This window comes from Tauraco erythrolophus, chromosome 2 (genome assembly GCF_009769465.1).
Source record: "Tauraco erythrolophus isolate bTauEry1 chromosome 2, bTauEry1.pri, whole genome shotgun sequence".
Lineage (NCBI taxonomy): Eukaryota > Metazoa > Chordata > Aves > Musophagiformes > Musophagidae > Tauraco > Tauraco erythrolophus.
In genome coordinates, this window is record NC_141466.1 from 95891331 (window position 1) to 95913053 (window position 21723).

The 21723-nt window shown below is 40.1% G+C and overlaps 2 protein-coding genes across 3 annotated transcripts in view; both read right to left on the reverse strand.

Annotated features, from left to right (window-relative positions):
- The window catches only part of STRN (striatin), a 73157-nt gene extending 61323 nt beyond the window's left edge, over positions 1-11834 (reverse strand). For both annotated transcript variants that reach the window (XM_086631623.1, XM_086631622.1), the window contains exon 1: positions 11532-11834. In XM_086631623.1, the coding sequence (XP_086487749.1) occupies positions 11532-11834 (303 nt within the window). The remainder of the gene's footprint in view (positions 1-11531) is intronic.
- Positions 11835-15746: 3912 nt separating this feature from the next.
- Positions 15747-21723, reverse strand: part of HEATR5B (HEAT repeat containing 5B) — a 64064-nt gene continuing 58087 nt past the window's right edge. The window contains 3 exon segments of the mRNA XM_086631624.1: positions 15747-16052; positions 17641-17854; positions 21059-21210. Coding sequence (XP_086487750.1) covers positions 15748-16052; positions 17641-17854; positions 21059-21210 — 671 coding nt within the window. The 3' untranslated portion in view covers position 15747.

Consider the following 21723-nt stretch of genomic DNA (forward strand, 5'->3'; position numbering starts at 1 on the left):
AACTCTGGCGCTGGAGTCAGCATTTCCTGAAGAATGTAACTGTGCAAGAAGCATGTCAACTCAACAAGGTCACCATCTCTCAGTAACAAGGGGAACACCCCAAGCACATAAAACTTCGTTTGCGGTAACTGTACAGCCACCCAGAATACAATGCATACAACCACGATAGTGGTTCCTCTCTCCCTGCCTCCAAAGAGGTCCACTGGAAATAAACAAGTGCCCTTCTAGCCAAAAAGTGAGGGAACATCATAGCGTACTATTAAAAAATTGTAGAACACGATGTAAATATGCATTTGGCTAGAATGAAAAAGATCATCCAATGCCATCAAGACACAAGCTGAAGTGATTTATGATGTGACCTGCTGTCAGCAAGCAATTTCTAGCCAAGAACAAACCAACTGAACAGGATGGAATGAAACACTTTTTCCCGGCAGATTGACAAAGGACAACTAGCAATGTAGCTAGTAATGGCCCAGCTCACGCACTGCTCTACTACAAGAGTGAAACGCGCATTACTATGCTAACAATTGAAGTTCAAGTCATCTTCCACTGGCAGCAGCCTAAATAAAGAAAAAAATGCAACTTCTCAGTAGTTTTGACAGCTTTCTTTTATAAGACAGACAGACATAGACAGATCTGATTAAGAAATATCATAAGACACCTCCTTCATGTGAAAATGAGCACAGTCATGCTTCCAATACAGGGCAGGCCTGGCTCTGTGACTTATCTGACTAACCATTGGAGAACCAAGATTCAAAACTGTTACCAGAAGTTTTTTAAGCAGGTAAAATAACCTAAGTGTTTCTAACTCTACTGCCTCTGGAGCTGAAGCATCTGTGTCTTCCAATTCAAAGAAGGAAAAGGATTGTGCTCTGCCTCCTCAGGGCCACTGGCAGGCTGTATGTATTATACACATATTGCACAGGAAGAAAGAGCACTGGAAGAAATACTGATTGAATCTTCTATTGTCAGTGGTATGCCAATGCTCTTACTGATGTCTTAAAATTTTACTTTTTCCTGGACTTCCAAGAAATTCATGTGTTCATTAATCAAAAAGCATGCAGCATCAACAGAGTGGAATTCATGGCCCAGGAGCCATCTCTCCAGCCCTATACAAGCTTATTGCCAGGATCTTCGAAGGTTACCATGTACTTAACAGATCAGTAGTTTTACTGGCAAATCAAGAAACAGACAAGTGCACCAGAGAGCTTGACAATAATTTTGCTCTCTCCTTGGAGGCTGCGCAGTTCCTAGCATAGCTTGCTCATGCTTTTCTTCTGAGTAGCATCCTTACATCCAATGCTCATTATTTTTGAGAAATTCTGATTCTGAAAATGAGAATGCTTACATTTGGTCATTTTCATAATACTCAATAAGTAAGGAGAATATTTCCCCTCTTTCCCACAGGATGTTAGCAAGCCTTATCCCTCATTTATTTACGTAAGTATTAGATAATCACAATTAAGTCACCATCAGTGGACAACAAAACATCATTTCATATATGTAAGCTCAATTTTTATTTAAGACATTCTTAATGATAATACTCAGGTTTATTTGTAATATATACAGGACCAAATTAAAATAATAACTGAAATTTTACATTAACAATAGTACTGTAACAGTCCATATGTCACAAGCAGATTTCATTCTTTACAATGTTTGGCAATGAACTGCAAATATGCCAAAGAACCTAAATGTTCCTACCATAAATGAAACAACTTGTAGTATAAACGAAAACTGAATAAATGCATACACTGAGTTTAAAACACCAAATGATGAGATCTAGCAGTATTTTCTCAGTCTCAAGAACAAGACAGTGATAACTCTAGGTTCACCATTTCTGACGAAAATATTTAGCCGATACCTGTCCAAATGTCTGTGCAAAAATTCAAAGTGTAAGATGTCCAGGTTTAAACACAATGAACTGTGTAAGTGAACTATACAACTACAGCTTTCTTATAATTTGGATGTAAATGACACAATTTTACCAATAGATTGAGACTGCACAGCCTGCACTGGTTGCAGCTTCAGCGCAAGTCAAACCCGATGCCTGCACTACCTGAGGGAGCAGGAAAGCAAAGGAAGATCGCTTCTGCTTCAAATCATCTGCAACACTGTTCCACGCTTACGCTTTGGCCACTCCTGGGAAGGTTTGCCAAAAATTTCAAGAATTCACAAATATGCCCAACAAACAGGTTCTACGACAACTGACCTTCTAGCTAATAAGGTTAAAATGCATCAAGTTGTAAGCTAGTCATCACAAACCTCTAAAACGCCTACAGGGATCACGTAAAAACTTGTATTGTTCCTTGCCTCATGGGTGGGGCGCATCCATCATCTCCATAAAGCACCCGGCCCCGCTGGCTCCGCAGCAGGGAATCAAGGCAGCGTCCGCCTCGAGTTTATTCCAGGCTAAGCGCTACAAGTTACTGTATTACAGCTCAACTGATAAATTAAAATCAAGAGAGTCTCCTGACAAAACAAAACAGAATATTGGGAAGAGAGATGCCTGGAACAGTCCATTTCAGCTACAATTGTACAGTCAGGTTTTGGGGTTTATATTTTCCACTTATCTCATTAAATCTTTTAGTATTACCAAGTGCAACAAAAATTAGAAGTTTCATGCACACCCAGTCTAAATTAATAGCACTGTAGACATCCTAATGATGCCACTTTTTTACCATGAAATTTTAAAAATAACATTAATTCTTATGTTAAAACAACCTCAAGTTCAACAACATTGTTTTAAGAAATTCCCCAAAAGACTCTAAGGTCACATTACTGTGAAGCGGACAAAAGAGTGAGGCAATGTTTTAGGTAACACTGGGTTAGAAATGACATTTTAAGAAATGTTGTTGACTTCCTGATACAGGCTTACACCCAGAATAATATAATCAATTAATTAAATTGCATCTTAATAAATCTGGATTTTACTAATGTTTTAAAAAAGTAGAGTAAAATTTACATTTCCTAGAATCAGCAATCACAACGACAAGGAAGTATATTATATCTGCACACCTTTCTAGGCTGACACCTTGACATTACAGAAAAGCAAGAGATGAAAAAATATTAACAGAAAATGTTTAAAAAGAAACAATACTATGGCTGCTAAACAAATGATGCATGTTTAGTATGAACTTCTACCAGTTCATGAATTTTACAGCTATTTCAAGTTAACAGGTGATTTATTTTCTTTTAATTCTTAAGACTCAAGAACTATAAAAAGCCTTTCCATTCTTTTCTTTAAAATAGTTATCTTAATATTTTAAAGTAAGCCTCACTTCAAATTTATACGTGCTTGAAGGTCAACAGGCAGCATTTGACAGAAAGACACGCAATTCTGTATATACTGTTTCCATAATTCAAGAACAAGGTCTTCATAGGTTGAGAGAAAGAGAACAAGGACAAGAAAAAAATGGAAGAAAAGTATTGCAAGAACTAGGTAGATAGCTAAAATAACTAAATACATATACAGATGAACCAGCCTTGAACAGTCGTTCTAACCAGTCTACCGAGATCTGCCAGAAGGATTCTGCAGGCTGCCGGGATACTCCATACTTTAGATTATAGTTGGCTCACTGAAGCGCTACATATTTAAGTATATTTGTAAATAAGTGTAGGTACGCCCAAGGGGGAGGTGAGAGAAGAAGAGATGAAAAACAGGTACAGGGGAGGGAGGGAGGGAAATACCAGTGGTCTAGTACAACTGGCAAATAACTTTTCAGGCACCATACTTAACAGTGCAACACATACCCACTAGCACTCCGTGCAAAGAGAGGCCAGGAAGCTTTTCCAAACCATCTGCAGCCAGTTACAACAACACAAAACCGAAGTGAGGCCACAGGCTGAACTGAGTGGCAGGCACCGAGGCGTATCCAGCTTCACCCTGCACAGAAGCGCTTCATCCCATTTATCATCTGCACACTCACACTGGATGACACTGCTTCGTGTAGCATAATCTGCTGATGGTAAATTATTTTTGCTGGACTTCTCAGAGATGTTCTAAAACTGGCATCACAGCTAAGCCCCAAAAAATTAAACCATCCAAAGGAGATCAAAGATTTAGTTTACAGAAAAAAAAATGGTTGAAAAAGCCATTTACTTACGCTCTTCGTTTCTTTGAAAAGACTGTTTGAAAAACAATTTCTTATCAGTGAATTCAAAACTCCTAATAGATCATCCAGAATCAAAAATTATTTAGTTATTTGTTCCTGGAAATATCTTGATTAATAATTTAAGCATCTCAACCAACAGGAAGACTCTTCTTTCTGCAGTTCGAAGTGTTTTACTAGGCAGATCTCTGTTCAGATAGTCAGCCTTTCTTTTCTCCACTCTTCAGTGTTGCCTTTCACTGTCCTAACAACTACAGATATCAAAATACTTGCTGAGTTAGTCAAGTAATGTATATTCATCTTATTTAATCATTCTTCATCAGTAAAAATTGTCTCTAATCCTCCAGCCATTTTTGTAGTACACTTACTTAAGTGACGAGCATTAACTTTTCTTTTTTCTTTTCGAGTTCCAGGAGGAAACGTGACATAATTCTATAGGCAACACTGCAATGACATGTCACAAAATAATCGCATATTATGAGCTGGAGTACAAATTGCAAATGCTCAAATCTAATTCCTTTCCACTTGCTGTACAAGAAAGGTAGAAAAGCAGTGACATCAGTCATCACCAGAACTGATTAAATAGACTTATGGCCCACATTTACACTGAGACAACAGAAGCTCACAGGCTGAATGAATCACTTGGGGTATAGCAAGACAAGGGAGAAAAAATCTGGAGGAGATTTGTAGATTTGGCTTTGGTAACAAAATGAAGAAGCGAACCAGATTTGACCACATGAGCATTTGCAAAGGCAATCAGCACGCTCCCGTTTCTCGCACCTACAGCCAAGAGCAGCTACTCCTTGTATTCAAGCAGGAACCACCACCCTGAACTGACTAGAGCATCAAGTGAAACAGATACAAAAATAACTGATTTTGTTCTCACCTCCTGTTTACAAGTTTGGATATGAATATCATGGATGCCGTTCTTGTTTCAATGCTTTTGCAATCCTGCCCTGCGTGACTGCCCTAAAGGGAAATATATTCCCGGCAAAGAGCAGAAAAAAGGCAGTCTTTACACACTGAGATCTTTAATTTAACTTCTTTGTCATTGAGCTATTTTCAAAATATTTGATATTAGTCAGCAGGTAGCAAACTCTTTTCAAATAGGAAAAGCACATCTGCTTGATGAGTCCCTCTGCAGGCCCATACAGAACAGGTCACTACGATAAAGTGAACCTTTGTTTTCACATTTCAGAGGATTTTTATTTCTAGTGTAGTGTCTGCAAAGCTTGGATCCTGGGCACTCTGAAGTGATTCAGAAGAGCCATTTCAAGTATTTAAGTGTTTCTCAGCATTTAAAAAACAAAACATAGCAATCCTTCATCTATTTCGAAGTCAGTTCTTGCCACTTTTTAGCTAAGGAACTTAAAACGGAGGACTTGACAAGGCCTGGCAGGCTTGTGAAGTCAAATATGTGAGTAGGTTGCTGACCAACACCTATTGTTTCAGAAAACTGTGTACGGATACCGGTTTTAGTTGAGGCTTGGCATTTGAACAGCCTTACTTCTTTTCGCATTAAATTAAGATGAACTAAAAGTCTCTGGAGTCGCATGTGATCTTCCTTGGGGAATTGTACACAGCCTGTTTTAGAATTAGTAAATAAAGTTTCAGTGTCTACTGAAATGTTGATAAAGGCTGAGTTACATTTGCAACTCGTTGTTCAAACAGTACAAAGTTGCTTACCCCTGATGCAATAAAACTGACATGAGCCAAGACCTTCAACAAAAAAAGGAGGGCTACAATTTGAGAGGACACAGAGATACTGATTTAAATTATAAATGTGCACTAGTAAAGGCACACAGGATGTTTCACCATATGCTAAGCCAATATCAAAAAACACAAAGTTTTCTACCTAGAATGTAACAACTCACTTCATTTTTTGCTTAATTCAACAATTCTATAGCAAATCATGAAAATCAGAAAATCCTCTTCTTTTTTAAAGTATAAGTTTCTGTGAAAAATGCTTGTAAGCTTTAAAGACCACTTGCAGACAATGTAAACATTGCAAAACTCACTCTATTCACGCCACATCAATATTTACAGCAGCATTTTCCTAAAAGAGTTCGGCCCACTTAAGAAACACATTTTCATTACACTTAAACTAAATTAAAGGTTTAAAGGTTTAACAGATTTGAAAATAATGGGAAAATCTGATGCTGGGAAGTGCTTGGGTCATTTATGCAACTAAAAAAAAATAAAAAGAAAAAAAATCAAACAACTATAAAACTACAGACCTGCAAAGAACCAGTCTCATCAGTTTCTATTTACATTCTACTTCTCTACCAAAGCTACAAATTTCTATAACGCATCTCTTTCATCACTAAACATTTGATCCCACTGGTCCTCCTGGCTTAAGTAAAACAAGCCATGACAGTTTATCAATGAGTATACCAGGATTAGCTGGCAATCATGCCTATAAGCAAACAGGAAAGAAGAGTACAGAAGCTTCTCCTCTTTGCTTCACATGAATTTGGCAACTAGAAGGTTTGCTAAAAAAACATAGCAAAAGAAAGGATATCTGGTAGTCACTAAGACCCATTTAGCATCAACTTTCCTAACTAAATACACTTCAGTATTGTGACCATGACTTATTCTCTTCCACCTTTCTTTTGATTTATCTCACATATTTAAAACAATGAAGTTGAAAATATTGTCCTTCTGGGGTGGAGAAGAATTTAACGTTAATCACTGTTTTCCTTGTAATATCTGCCTTATGAGAAAAAATATTCTATCAAAGACTTCTGCAGCACTTCTGCCAATTCATCTTTCACTAAGAATCTCAGAGATTTGAACCACATCATCATATTTGAAAATCTTATACAAAACTTCTTCAAACTGTATTTTATCTTCTATTTTATTAGCCAAGCCAAATTTTTACAAGTTTTCCATTAACCAACTGATTTCATCAACTCACTGCTTGTTACTTTTTCTCTGAACAATATTTGCAGATTATCCAGTTATCAGAATGACTTTTAACTAGAAACTTAATCCAATAAGAGGACCGTTATCTAAAAGCCAACAAACTGTAAATATCAACTATTTCTGAATCAAGTAACCAATGTCCTAAACCACACTATAAATAGCCACAGCCATCTGTCTGATTTGCCCCTTCTCCTCATTACTTTAACTCGTCTATCTCCAAGGACACAATCTTATCACATAGCAAGCCTGGTTTCACCGCCTGCCTCTTGCCTCAGAAAAGCAGCAGCAAGGGGGAAGATCACCATCCGTGACCCCCTCCAGAGAGCTAACACTACTAAATCCGACTTCCATAACCCACCTCAAGTGCTTATCTATTATTTCCATCACATTCCTTCTGTTACAGTTGTTTGCTATGATTTAAGCACATTTTATCTCATTTCATTAACTCTTTCCCTATCATTTAGAGGTTTGTTGGGTGGTGGTTTGTGGTTTGGTTTTTTTTTTTTTCTTTTGGCACTGTCTTACGACCAGTATTTTCAACAAAGTTGTGGAAAGACAAGCACATTGTATCCACCCAATAATTCTCTGTAATTTCCTTGCAAACCTTTTCAAAGGGAAGCTTACCCCAAAAAAATAATTTTAATGTAACCCTATCAGGTCCCAAGACTCCAAACCAGTCTACTACCCTTCAACAGTCACCAGTCAGAAGAAATGAAAACTTTAGTAGTGAAGAGGACAAGAGCTAGAAAATTCCTTAGCAAGATACGGGTGTCTATACACACAGTTAGACACAGCATAGCAGTTTGTTGCAATTTAGAACATTTGTGAAATTAGGAGAAATGCCAAAGTCTGCAAATCAGCATTTTTGCCAGAAAAAAATGTTTGTCAGAAGCAAAACCTTCCACAGCAACATATGCATTGCTTGCAAAGACAAGATTTCTAGTCAAAACAAAAGCTATACACACACACACACACACAAAAGCCTTCCAAGCTCATCCAGCCCAGAGGAAGTAGAGTTCAACAGTTCTGCCACTTGCTGGGACAAGGGCACACATCAGCTTCACTAAGCTCTGCGGGGGTCCCAGCTGCGGGGGCAGAGTCCTCATCGCTCTCTCCCAGGGGTGGCAGATGGCTAATTAAAAGGGGAATAACACCCGCAACATAGAATCACCCTCAACCAGTCAGAAGACTTATGGTTAAGGCAAAATATCAACATGGAAGGCTTTTTAAACGCTGCTTGCCTCAAGTAAAGATATGCGTTTCTGCGTTCTGCATATGCATTTGATCAAACTCTTGGCTATTTTGGGATGGGCTTCTCCAATACCTAATGACAACTCTGAAATGCCTTAGAAAGTCCAGAAAAATGTAGAATGAAAAAAAAAAAAAAAAAGTAGTTTAAAACTTTTGCAGAACAGGAAATCCTTTCTTGTCAACTCTCCCAAGTGGCTCCTAGAAGGACCTAAGAAAAGGAAAATTACTCATCTCTGAAAAAATATGAAAATAATTGATAATGCTATAAAGCATAGTTTGTGAGTTCTAAAGTGAGGATTAATAACGTTAGTATTTATTCCTATAAATTGCTATCATGGAAGTTTATTCTTAGGATAATTTTTCAATCTGCAGATGTCAAAGTACCATAAACAGAAAGCAAGAATTACAAGTGAAATATGTAATTAGCAGATGAGCATCTAGGGAAATCCTGGACGAATCTGTTTCCATTCTAATTTGAAATACACAGCTTATTAACGATACTTGCATAGACATAAATATTGAAGTCTCCTTTCACCCTGAATGAGGAAGATTTATATAATAGAAGCAACAATATTTTAAGAAGATTCAGGAAAAATAATTAGAAAAATCAGAGTAAACATGGATATTTGCCAGCGAAAGCAAACTATAGGCACTTGATAGGAAGAAAAACCTGGGAAAGACAGTACTAGACCAGTAACTAAAAAGACAGAGTCAGCTGCCCTGCCTGCCAACTCAAGTATGTTACAAACTCGGGTGTGCGTCACCTGAACGAGCATCACATAACGCAACAGAAAGGTACTCTACCCGAATACCACATTTAGTTCCACACAATTAATTACCAGGAAAAGAAAAAGAGAAAATAAAAACAAGCCCAGAGGGGAAGAAAAGGAAGATAGGAAATCACAGTGGGACTGACTCACAAGGTGTTTTTTGGAGAGAGGGTATAGCTTAACTAACCAACAACTACAGAGTAGAAGCCAAGCACAGTAACACCACAGCATAAAGCATCTGAGGTATTTAAACATCATGGCAGGTAGGAAACTGGAGATAAAAAAGTCTGCCTCTAAGAAACAAGACGAACTGCAGATAAAATTCATGGAATACTGAGACCATCATATAAAATAGGTCTTCTGCCACAGAGCCTCCCAAGAGAACAGATAATCTAACATTTAAATTTACATTGGCTGGAAGACTAGTAAAGTACAATCAGGAGCACTGTATCTTTACTTCAAGAGAGAAAAACTGTTCAACCTCAAGTTTCCATTACTGCGTTAAACATTTCCAAATATATAGGCCAACAAAAGGCTTCAGAAAGCACACAGAACTGGTTTTTAATTAACACTGCTCATCCTTCAGCTGTACACGTACAATTTCTAAAAGCCATCCTGTAGTTGCTGAACTCCTACCACAAACCTCTCACATGGATCAAAGAACATTCAACTACAAACGGTCACAGCAGACGTAATGCCTGATGACATTATATAGAGACAGCCAAGAATTTTGCACCTTTCTGAACATGACTCCGCAGCAGATAAATGCTGTTACAGCTCGTGGCAAGGCCAGCCACAGCTAATTATAACTTTATTGAGATGCTTTGGCAAGAGTCAAAGGCGTTCAGCAAACAACTTGCAATGGGGTTATATTCCCAGTTCTGCCACTGATAACACATGACTTCGGCAAATAGTTTAAATACTCTTCCTCTTTCCTCCTGTCTCATCCGTAACACCAAGCTTTTGAGGGATACTTGAGGGAGAAGGAATAGCATGCTAGTCTCTGTTGAAGGGCACTATAAATATGCAAAGTGTTATTACTGTTAACACACTGGCAGAATTTCTTAGGTCCTGTAAACCACATTTTTTTTCTCCAAAGCAATTTTTGAGATCTGTATCACCTATGAAAAAATGTCAAGATATTTATGAGACTCCACTGGATATGTGACACATGATGTTCCCCTAATACATAGCTAAGCTTTCCACATAGTACATAATACTTTCTACATAGTATTTACTGGATGTAGTGAATAGAAACGTGATTCAGTTACTAACGAATTTTTATTGAATCACTGAAGTTGAAATAAAAATTACTCTTTTGTCCTTTTGACTACTTTCTTTAAATTCCTACACGGGAACTCTCAGCAAAGAATGTCACATCTGCCACTCTTCTCAGAGCGGCTGTTTGCTGTTACCATAGAAAGCATAATTAAAAAGATGACTTTGCTACTAATTAAAAAAAAACTCAAACACATACAAAAAAGAAAAAAAAAAAAGCAAACGAAAAGCACGGAAGTGGTTCGCATTGCTAAACAGGCTCAAGACTCTCCCGACAAAGACAGTACTTTCAAGGAAAGACATAGAAAGAAAAGACATGGACAGGAAGCAAGAAACAAAGAAAGGAGACCTAAAAAGGACGCTGAATAGACACTTTTCAGCCTCAAACATGGCCAGCTGAGAACCACACAGTTGGCTGCTGGTAACGTGGACGGCGTTAAGGTTTACAACAGAGATTTTCTTGTAAACAAAGCCGAAGAGGAACAACAACGAAGGTTGCATTATCGACTGTTTAATAACAGAGTTGATGTAACGTACCCATCACCGAAGTATCTGAACAGCCATGGCTCTAGGCCAGCAGTTCACAAGTTCTTTAACCGCAAGATCGCTATCAGTCCTTCAATGCATTAATGAGCGTTATCAACCCCATCGCTTTTCAACTGAAAACACCACGTAACGTGTCCCGTAACACCGAAGCAGCCGCAGCCGGTCCCGCAGGCCCGGCCAGGGGGCCGAGGGGCGAGCGGTGCCGCCCGCCGCGGAGGGGCAGCGGCACAAGCGGGGGTGGGGGGGTGGGGCGCAGTTCGCCGGCGGCAATTTTTAACCGCGGGTTATGAAACTAGGGACAAGTTTAAGCAGCCCGGCCCTGGAGACCCGGAAAACTCCGGAGAGAAGGCGAGAGCCGCGCCGCGGGCGGGGGCCGCTCTCCTGAGCGCCGGCCGCCATGTCACGCCCCTCCGCCCGGCGGCGGGGGGTGGCGGCCGCCCTCGGAGGGGGGATGGAAACGGCCCGCGGTAGAGCCGGGCGGCCGCTCCCTCACGGGGAATAGGACAAGGGGGAAGCCGAGGCAGTGCTTAGGGCGGCCGTTCCCCTCCGGCTGCGCAGGGCCGGAGGAGCCCGGCCCTGCGCAGCCGGAGGGGAACGTCCGCCCGAGCACAGGGGAGGGTGAGGGGGGGATGGAGATCGCGGGTGTTACCTGCAGCTCCGCCCGCTCCGCCTCCCACTCGGCGCGCTCCGCCTCGAAGCGGCCCCACTCGTGCTGCAGGAAATGCAGGATGCCCGGCACGCTGTACTGAGCCCGGGACGCCGATACCGGTGCGGCGGCTCCGGAGGCTGAGACCCCGCCGCCACCTCCTCCTCCTGCTGCCGCCGCGGCGGCCGCTGCTGCCGCCGCCTCGCCCGGCTCCAGCCCCGGCCCGCCCGCCGGCGGCGGCAGAAGCAGGGCGTTATTGTTGTTGTTGTTGCTGAAGAAAACGCCGGGTCCCGCTTGCTCGTCCATGGCCGGGCCGGGTCTGCCGCGCTCGCCGCCGCCGCCCGCACCCAGCCGCGTCCCGGCAGCAGCAACAACCTGGGCGCGTCCCGCCCGCCGTCACCGCCTGACAGTCGCCCCCGCCGGCTGCTACGGCGGCCCGGCCGGGACGATTTCAGAGAGCGATTCGCCCGTGCTCCTCTCGCGGCATTCTGGGAAATGTAGTTCCGCTGGGTGGGAGGGAGAGGCGGAGCCTTTTTCACCTCCGCGCTGCCCTTCATTTCGAGAATGACGTCAAAGCGAGTGAGCCTCATCCCCATGACGCGCCGCCCTGGGGGCACGGACCGGGAAGCCGTGGCAGGGGGCAGCCAGCAATGCACTCCGGCCCCGGTCGGCGGGGCGGGGGTGAGGGAGACCGCAGAGGGCCACCGCGGCTCCCGCCCCGCGAAGCCGCGGCGGCAGGGGCAGGGCAGCACACGTTAATCGTCATCTCAGCCTCAGAGCGGGATTTGAATGGCTCGGGCACACTCGCAGCCCATCCTGGAGATATGAAAGGGGCAGGTGTGTCGCAGCAAGTTCCAAACTTCGGCCAAGCCCTGCTCTCTCACCCCCGGCTTCTCAGTTTCAGCCCTGTTCTGAGCAGCGCTCGGTGTCAACACACCAAATACTACAAATCCGTCTCAGGATGGCATGAAACGGAAGGCAAACCAGTATTTTTGGGAATTACCAAGTCGCCTCTTTTGCAAGGAAAGGGAAAACAAGATACTTGGAGACTGATGGCAAAGTCCTGGGCTGAAGGTGCAAGCCGTCAGTGGCACTGCTCTCTCCTACGTCTCCCAAAACCACAGGGGAAGTTAGGCTCGCTTTCCGTGCTACATACATATTAAGACCAGAGGCTCGCTGAAGGCAAAACACAGCACCAGCAGCCGGCTTCAGAGCTGCACTAAGTGCTAGCAGAGCGTGAGACATGGCGCGTGGCCACCCAGGCCGCTGCGCCGTCATCGCTGTGGGTGCCCAGCAGGGACCCCACTGCCCCTCACCGTGCCCCAGGAGCACCCTGGGTGCACCAGGAGCACCCCGCTGCTTACTCAAGCAGCAGTTCCTGTTTCCCTCTGGCTGTTCCGAAATCGTACTCGCCCGCTTCGTAACCCAGCCCTCAGAGATCAGAGCTGTGGCTAGTGGACGACCTCTTCGCACTTTTTTAAAGAGGGAAAGACAACAAGGGAAGCTTACAGAGAGCGTCGAAGAGCAGAGGGGAACAGGAGCAAAAGTGCAGAAGAGAGAGCGTGCTCTGGGTGATCTCAGCAGGGAACCAGGGTAGAACAACAAAGCTCACCCAGAAAGGAAGGAAACGGCAGAGAGAGGAAAGACGTGAAGGGGAAATGGAGCAAACGAGCTTCATGAAAAGCACATTAAAAAGGCCATCAACAAAGAAAAAGATGAAAAGGAGGGTGACAAAGAACAATAAGCACTACAGGCATTTCAAGTTATTTCGTTTTTTTTAATCAATTGAAATTTGATGCCAAAATATTATGTAAAACCACATGGTTATACCTTTATTATCAGGAGCAAGCAAAGAAGCAAATGAGGACTAGAAACTGGGGATGTATACAAATGAAAGTTGAGTATGTTGTATACAGTCACACAGTATACAAAGAAAAACCTTTCCCTTCTCTATCCCTCTACATCTATCTAGTGCTGTTTTCTCTTCCACTAACTTTTTTTCTAGTTTTCTGCAGACTTCTTAGTTACACTTGATTGCTACACTTCCCTCCCCTTTTCTGAGTTTTCAGACATCTTGTAAACTAGAGTCTAACCAAAACAAAAAAGTGCTGAGATAAAAATTAGGGTAAATAAAACCGGATTATAGACCAAAAGTTTCCAACAAACATCAAAGTAATTAACTAGTAGACTACCTGAGGGGGGAGGGGGAATCTAAAACAGGTTATAAAATTATTGTCTTAGTTTTACTTGCAAAATTTTTGTGTTCAATTTTGAACTGAAAGTCTCCTTAATACTTTCTCTCGAATGTTAAACAGGTTCAGAACTTCTGAGCAAAGTAGCTTTGTAGCACTGGAAACACTTATTAGAAAGGGATATATTTTAAACAATTTAATTCCCACTACACATACAAAGATGAAAAAAGTAGTGAAATTACTTTCCTCCCCATGTACAGCATATCACTTTTAGTTCTGTATGTATCTTTACTCCTGTAGGACAATGGAACAAGACTTGGAAGCTAACACCTATATGAGAAAAACACTTGAAAGATTAGAGGATGCACCACTTGTTGTGTCCTCACTTTAGTACTAAAACATTCACTGTGAAATAAAAGCTTTTCTGATTTTATGTTAAATGTTTTGCATTCGAATACAATAGGCAAAAGAGCATTGTCTTGTCCTCCATTTTGCATAGGTACTCAAAGGGTTACATACAGTCTTACAGGGAAAGAGAGAATAGGCAAGTGACTATGTAAAAATAACCATCTACAAATATTTCAACCAACTATTAATTACGTTCAATGCTATTTACTATCCCTTTGTTATATTTGAATTGAAGTAGAAGCTTCTGAAATATTCAGCTTCTACAGAGTATCCAGAAAACATGAGAGATGAAACTCAACTCCTGGTTAAGTGGCTTCTCTCTACAAAGCAAAATGTATAGAAAGATCCCTATAGAAGCCCCTAAATTCACCAGCAGTGTCAAAAAATTCATGTCAGTCAGTCTTGTACACACAAGAAAACACAAGGTTCTGCACTTCTGCTAACAGGAAGGGTGAGGTCTGGCAGCAGACAGACATTGGGAGTCACTGGCTCTGTGCTCTAAGGGTAGCACAGCACTTGACCTCTAAACTTCAAAATCTGCAGATCAGACTCACTCAGATGTGAGGGAAGCCATGTGCTTTTCAAAAAAGAAAAGCCTGGTAGGGAAAGGAAAAACTGGAGAAGGCTGGATCTCACTCATGTTCTGGTCCTTTAGTCAGCACAGGTGCAAAGCGCTCAGGTAATCTGGCTCTGCAAACTTTATCAAGGACTACAGGTAAGATATATCCAACGAGACTAAAATCGTGCAGGAAGGTTAAATACCTAGGAGGCTGGACAAAGAGCAGAGCCCTGAATCACCATATTCAACCAGTGTCTGGCAGAACAGGAAGACTGCTAACACACAGCACCTTAAAAGGGCCAAAATCTACACCTACAAAAATGCAGAGAGCAGGCGGTTCTCTTTATAAACTCAATTTCCAATGTATTGTTTAAAATTTATCTTAGAAGAGATAGGGGATTAGATTCTTTACATCCTTTATTAATTTTCAAGCATGGAAACGGATCTGAAAGAAATACACACCACACAAATAAGGACAACTCATTAAGATAGCATGCTTGATCGTTCACTTTTGAGAAAGGCTGAAAATTTTCAATTCTGTGTTTTTTTTCATGCAAGCTGAAATGATCTACAAGGTCTGACAATCCCCGCCCCTACTCCGTTTTTGAAAGGAAAAAGTGCATACTTCTACACTTGACATTCCCCATGGTACCTGGTAAGTATGCATAACAGTTTCCCCTCTTCCCTCTGTCCCCACTGTGTTAGGGTGTTTGCACAATGGTAGGATAACAATCACCAGATTTAAAAAAAACACTCAAAGGTTTGGGGTAGCTTTTAAAAATAAATAAAACTATTTAGTCAGATAGAGAATAGGAGTTTCGGGTGGATAATTTATAACACAAATTCATAAATATGATCACATTCAATTTCCTAAAAATCTATACAAATACAAGTAACACCACTTCCCTTGTAACGCATGGATTTCCAGTGATTACGTAAAGCTCTATTAGACAGCCTTTCACGTACAAATTACGCAAAATTACAGACATATACACAGTAACACATTGGGGACAATGTAATGCTTCTGACTACTTATTGGTCCAAAAATAATACAAGTAATTCAAAAAAAGCTAGTTTTCAGTTTAATTGTTGGGGTGGAATGTACTGTGGGTGGTGGTTGCCTAGCAGCTGCTTTTGCTTTGCTGGCCTGACTTGCTCGGACTGCAGTTTCTAGACGTGTTTTTAATTCAGGAGCAGCTCCCATTACTGTCTTGAAAGCATGTGGGTAAAGTGGACCAATGTGCATTAGATTCTGAAGTGCAAATTCGTGAAGATCCTTAGATGCTGTACATGCAGAAGCAAAGGCATTTTCATTCAGTAAATAGGAGATCAGAGTGGGAACAAGAAGGGCAAGCAACTGGACTCCTAAAAGTGAAAGGAAAGAAAAAAAATAATGTAATAATTGTATCACAGAAGAAAACAAAAGAAAATTAATTTTATCAGTTACAAAACTGATAAGGGTAATTTTGTTTCAGAATTGACAACAAACACTGTAATGAAAAAAAAAAATAAAAACAACTGAAATGTATATGGTTTCCTATTCTTTGGTCACTAAAATTGTGTTTCAGATTTCTATTATTGTTCATCACAGTTATTTTATTCCTGACACTTCTTTAAAGATGCCTTTGCACCATCTGATTGCAGATCATTTCTAAGAGATGATAAGATGTAGAGCACCTATCATATTAAAGGATTTAAAAACACTTTTCAGGCAGACAGAAACACTATTAAATTGAATCTGAATATCAGCCTCTCAGCGAGCATAACAGAACCACTATTAGTATGCAAGTGTTCATGAAAAAGTCAGGGACGGTTATCTGCTATATTACTCCATCCTGGAAGATTCCAATCCAAAAACTAGCACTGCAGCTATCCTTGGGCTAGCATGACCTAGTAAGACCACAGCCCAAAATGGCACAGGGATCAACAGGGTTTATCTTTAGAACAAAAAAAGCAGCTGAACTTAAAACAATAGGGCTAATTTTTCTATCTAGCAAGGATACAAGTATGCCTTTGAAACATGTAACATGTTAATTGTAAATTTTAAGCTCAAAGTAGTTCAACATTAATGGTAACTCATTTATCTAAAATTTTGTAGGTTATCAAAGCATTAATGATTCTCCCGTAAAGGTTTTGACTAAATTCATACTCATCAGGTGATTGTCTCCAGCCAGCATTAGCAAAAAATCAGACGTTGTTTCCTCATTCACTCCAGTTACTCTCTCATTTTAAATGCGTTTCAAACAACCGTGCCAGAAGCACAATGGGGCTCAAGAAAACATGGATTTAGTGTTTTATCATCAATGAAGAAAAATACCAACAGGTAGCATATGTTGGGGGGATACACGACCACACAAAACCAACAGTGATATTTTTTTAAGGAACTTTATCAGCATTTAAAGCCAAATGTCTGCAGAGTAAGTCTTTAGAAAATGCAGTTTCAGTTAGAGACTACTGAACTTAAAGATAAACTATAAATACTGTATTCTATTTACTGAAGCAAACAGGAGGCTCCATCTACAATTAAGATATTCTGACCAGTACAATTCAGTTTCTTGGGGTTTTTAGATAAACTTTGTTGAGCTGGTAGACGCAACCAGATAAAAGTGATGAGTCTGCTAAAATAAACAGAAGTTAACAATGGGAAAAAGTAAATTTAAATGGTGTGAACTACTCGTTTTCAAACAGAAGAAAATACCACTCACTACTGTAGTTCATGTGTAGATTTTTTTTTTTTCCTTCAGTCATCAGAAATACAAAGGCTATAGCATATCACACTGTAATGTGCCATACAAGTCCATGTATACAAAATTCTAGTACTGGAATTACAAAAGTACGTGGCACAGACACGGTCTATCTGTGACTATGCCATCAAGTTCCTAACTGCAAGACTTCCAATTCTCAATATTCTATTTTAGCATTACACATTTCTCTAGAAAAACAAAATACTTACTATTCTGCTCCTCACCAAGGGCAACCAACGTTTCAAGGACTTTAATTCCTTCCTGGACTGCTAACAGCTCCAGGTTGTTGTTCGGGCGGCTCCTTTCCACAGCTTTCAACTTCTCAACCATGATAGGGGCCAACGAATGAATATATGGAGTTGACAGGGCACGATTGGTGTGTTGGAACACAGAAAGCAGAAGCTGGTAACACTTGGCTTGAACCTAACCAAATCAAGATAAATACATTGTCCTGGAAGTTATTTGTTAACTCAGGGAATTCTAATAAACTGTTATCTGTGTATGCAAGAGACACGATACCATAAAAAAAAAAAGAAGACTAAAGGGGAAGGAAACATATCGAGTAAGGGGAAAGCAGCAACACAGTCTATCTACTAAATAACAATTAGCCCAGTTTTCAATAAAAGGAAAGCCAGTGAGAAAGAACATGGAGGTACTAAATGCTATTAACAATATGAACTCAGAGAAAATAAAGGAATAGTTAATGTCATACAAGTCAGTCACACAGGTTCACAGAGAACTACATCTTTAAGTCTCAGAACTATCAGCACTAATAGTAAATGAATCTGCAAAATCAGGAAATGCTATCCCAATCCCCAGAAAGCTAAAACAGCCCATAAAAATTACTCAGATCAGATTAAAGTGATCTTATTGAAGAAATTGTACCCTCTGAGGGCAGTGAGGCACTGGAACAGGTTGCCCAGAGGAGTTGTGGCTGCCCCATCTCTGGAAGTGTTCAAGGTCAGGCTGGATGAGGCTTTGAGCAACTTGATCTAGGGAAAGTTGTCCCTGTCCATGGCAGGGGGGTTTGGAACTAGATGATCTTTAAGATCCCTTCCGATCCAAACCATTCTATGATTACTGCTCTATAAGCCAGGGTTGTAGCCAAAAGTGACAGGCTTGTCTGTCCTTCCTTATTCTTCACCTGGTAGTAGCATAGGAGTATATGTGTAGCCATACAGCTAGCTGGATCACAGAACTCTCTCCTTGCCTTCCTTCTATTTTCATTTTTCCTCTCTCCCTCTTTTCTCTGGAAAGCAGGGATTATTAAAGTCAACGTTTGGGAAAATAACTCACTGATGATCTTGTTCAGATGAACTTATGAATGCATTTTATTTGGGTGTACAAAAATCTTCCTCCAAAATCCCACACAAATAACCCAGAACTTTTGAAAAGGTAAAAGCCTCACAACAAATACGATAGAACATTGCACGTGCTTTCAAACTGCACTCCAGTCCAAACAGGATGAGTTACTGAGCACATACTGAACAGAAACATTCTAGAGGAAGTATTATTGAACACAATGATCTGTGAGGAGATCTGGGAATGACTGGAAACGTAGATGCATAAATAAAAATATTGAATAAAAATGATAGATAATAAAAACTAATAGTAAAAAAATATAAGTTATAGCAGCTCAGCTCACTGTTACTTCACTAGTATATGGCTGCAAGTTTTCTATACAAATCAATTTTTATGGCCTGAAGTAGTAACACTTCTTCTAATACCGTTTCTATGCTTTCTAACAGAGCTCCCTGGAAGAACATTTTATCCTAATGCCTTACTCAGCGTCATCTTTGACCTGTTTCAACAAATTATTTCTCTCTATATACATATCACTCCAAGTCATTCCCTTCCCTTTCTGTCTACATTCTTTAAACTTTACTCCTTCTTAGCTGTTAAGATTATCAGCCTTCAAAATAAGGTGTAAAAGTCTTTTCTTACATGCATGCGTAATTCAAGTAAGAGTTTTATTACTGCATCTGACAGCAGAATTTCATCCAAACTTTTTTTATTCCATCTATATCATATAAATCTTTTGACTATTCTACATTCACAGAAGTCTACAAAAGCTCCTGTGAGGTAAAACTGGGGCTTCTTCAAAGCAGGTAAGGAATACTCTCCTGTAAAGTTTACTCATTAGCACTGACAGACAAGGGTCTCTCAACTAAGTTCTGTTGTCAGGGCAAAATGAAATTGAGCTCACCAGCCTTCTGGTTATCACTATAAATGATATCTAACCTTTTAGACTTTTGCAGGTGGTCATAGTTTTAAAAGTACTTCTGTATTTCTTATGAGGTAGTGGTATTTCTTTAGAAGAGCATTTTCCACAAGCGTTTCAATGCTTTTAGTACAATCAGTATAATGCTCTTATTACAAACAGGTGTCTGGTTACTGACCCCGACAACATGTGTTTTATATTTCAAAAACTAGAACGAACACACGACAAGTATTACAGAGTGTATGTTCTGCACATCAGCAGGGAGATAGGGAGAGTGGTCACAGTCTGGCTGCGGTCAAAGCATTCTCCGTGAATTACAAAAATAGCACTAAGTTCCAGCTCCCTGACAGCTTTCCAGCAGGGTGGTGGGCAAAGATGTACTCCTCTCACTGTTCATGTGTTTATACAGAGTTGAGAAAGAGTATGAAATAAATGTTTCTGCTTAATACAACTGACATTTCCATTCACACACTAAAATTTTAAGTAGCTTTCCACCCGTAGTCAGGCTTCAGAACCAACTGAATTTTATGTCCATGCTGTAAAACGCCAGCCCTGCTGCAGAAAAGAACTATCAGTCTAAACAGGATTTTAAATGCCTCACTGTGACTCTAAACACATCAGCATTTTTTGCATGTTTTTCGTCTCAGGAATCTCTGCAGTGTTTACTTGTGGAAACACTGTAGATTCTTCTCTTCAGCTCCCACCTGCAGATTTGTATACCCACTTAAACTGATGTACACATGGCTGGAACAGTTAAGCTTAACTATACAGCGCACTAGCCTGCTTGAACAAAGTCAGTCTACAACCTTTTAGTTTCCCTCTTTAGTGAGAAAATCATTTAGAAGATCATTCAAAAAGACAAAAGCAAAGGGCAGAATTGAAATCAGGAGACAGATGATTCACAATCTATAGATGTTCTGATTGTGATCGCAAAATTACATTTCTGTACTCAAACTGAGTTTTGCATGAACAGGTAAAATAAGCACCAGTTTTGCACTAACAAATATAAAATTCATCAGAAATGTGGGCTGTAATTTTATCTACAGAAAAAAGTGGTTTCATTTGTATTACAAAAGATCAGCATTAATGTAGAAATGTCAACACTCTGGTAACTAACCTTTTCATTTGCTAAAATTTTACATAAAGATTTTTTTTCTTTCTAAAAAGCTGCAAGTCAAGAACCTGGCACAAGGCCATGAACACACATTATGTAGAAACATTTAGTTTGGGTTGTTTTATTCACTAAAGTGTTTCTATAATGCACTGTTGAAAATTCTAGTTATTTTGACAAGCAGTATCTGTCTCTGAAGTAAAGGCATCACAAAGCATTCAGGAGATACAGTAAATATATCACAATTATTTTTTCTCAGCTACATATCATTCACGTTCCTATAACATGATCTTACCCAAGGATCACAGGAATTTAATGCACTTTTAAATCTGTTCATACATCCATTTTGTAAAGACTGCACTCCAATTATTTCAGTGCTTGCTGACCAAAGGAAGAGAGCAATAGCTGTAAGTACGCTTACTTCATCAAGAATAGGCTTAGAGGCTTCTGAAAAACAAAAACAAACATGTTGTCAGTTTAGTCTAAAAAGAGTTTAGAATTCATTTAGTAAAGCCAGTGAATGCAGATAAACTCAAAGAGAAAATAAATGTACTTGAAATTATTTGCAACTGCATACAAATATACATCTACTTATTACAGAATCATTTTATCATTATTGACTGACTGAAATAACGTAGAACAGAATTGCAAAGCTATCTTAATAAAACTTAAATATCAAGGAAAAAACATGACCCACACTTTCTCTGACCAAGTCATATTTTTTATTTTCAATGTGCAAACAAGAGAGGAAAAACATACTTTTTCATTATCTTCTCCCCATTAAAAATATACTTTGCTTTTTTTTTTTTTTTTTTTTTTTTAGTCTCTTCAGCTGATATAGCAGAGTAAGAAACTGGTATCTAGCACGGCGACAACTTTTACTTAACATGAGGTTTCACATAACAGACTAGTTGATCTGATAGCTACCTGTCACCAATAAGAATAGTCCTACTTTAATCT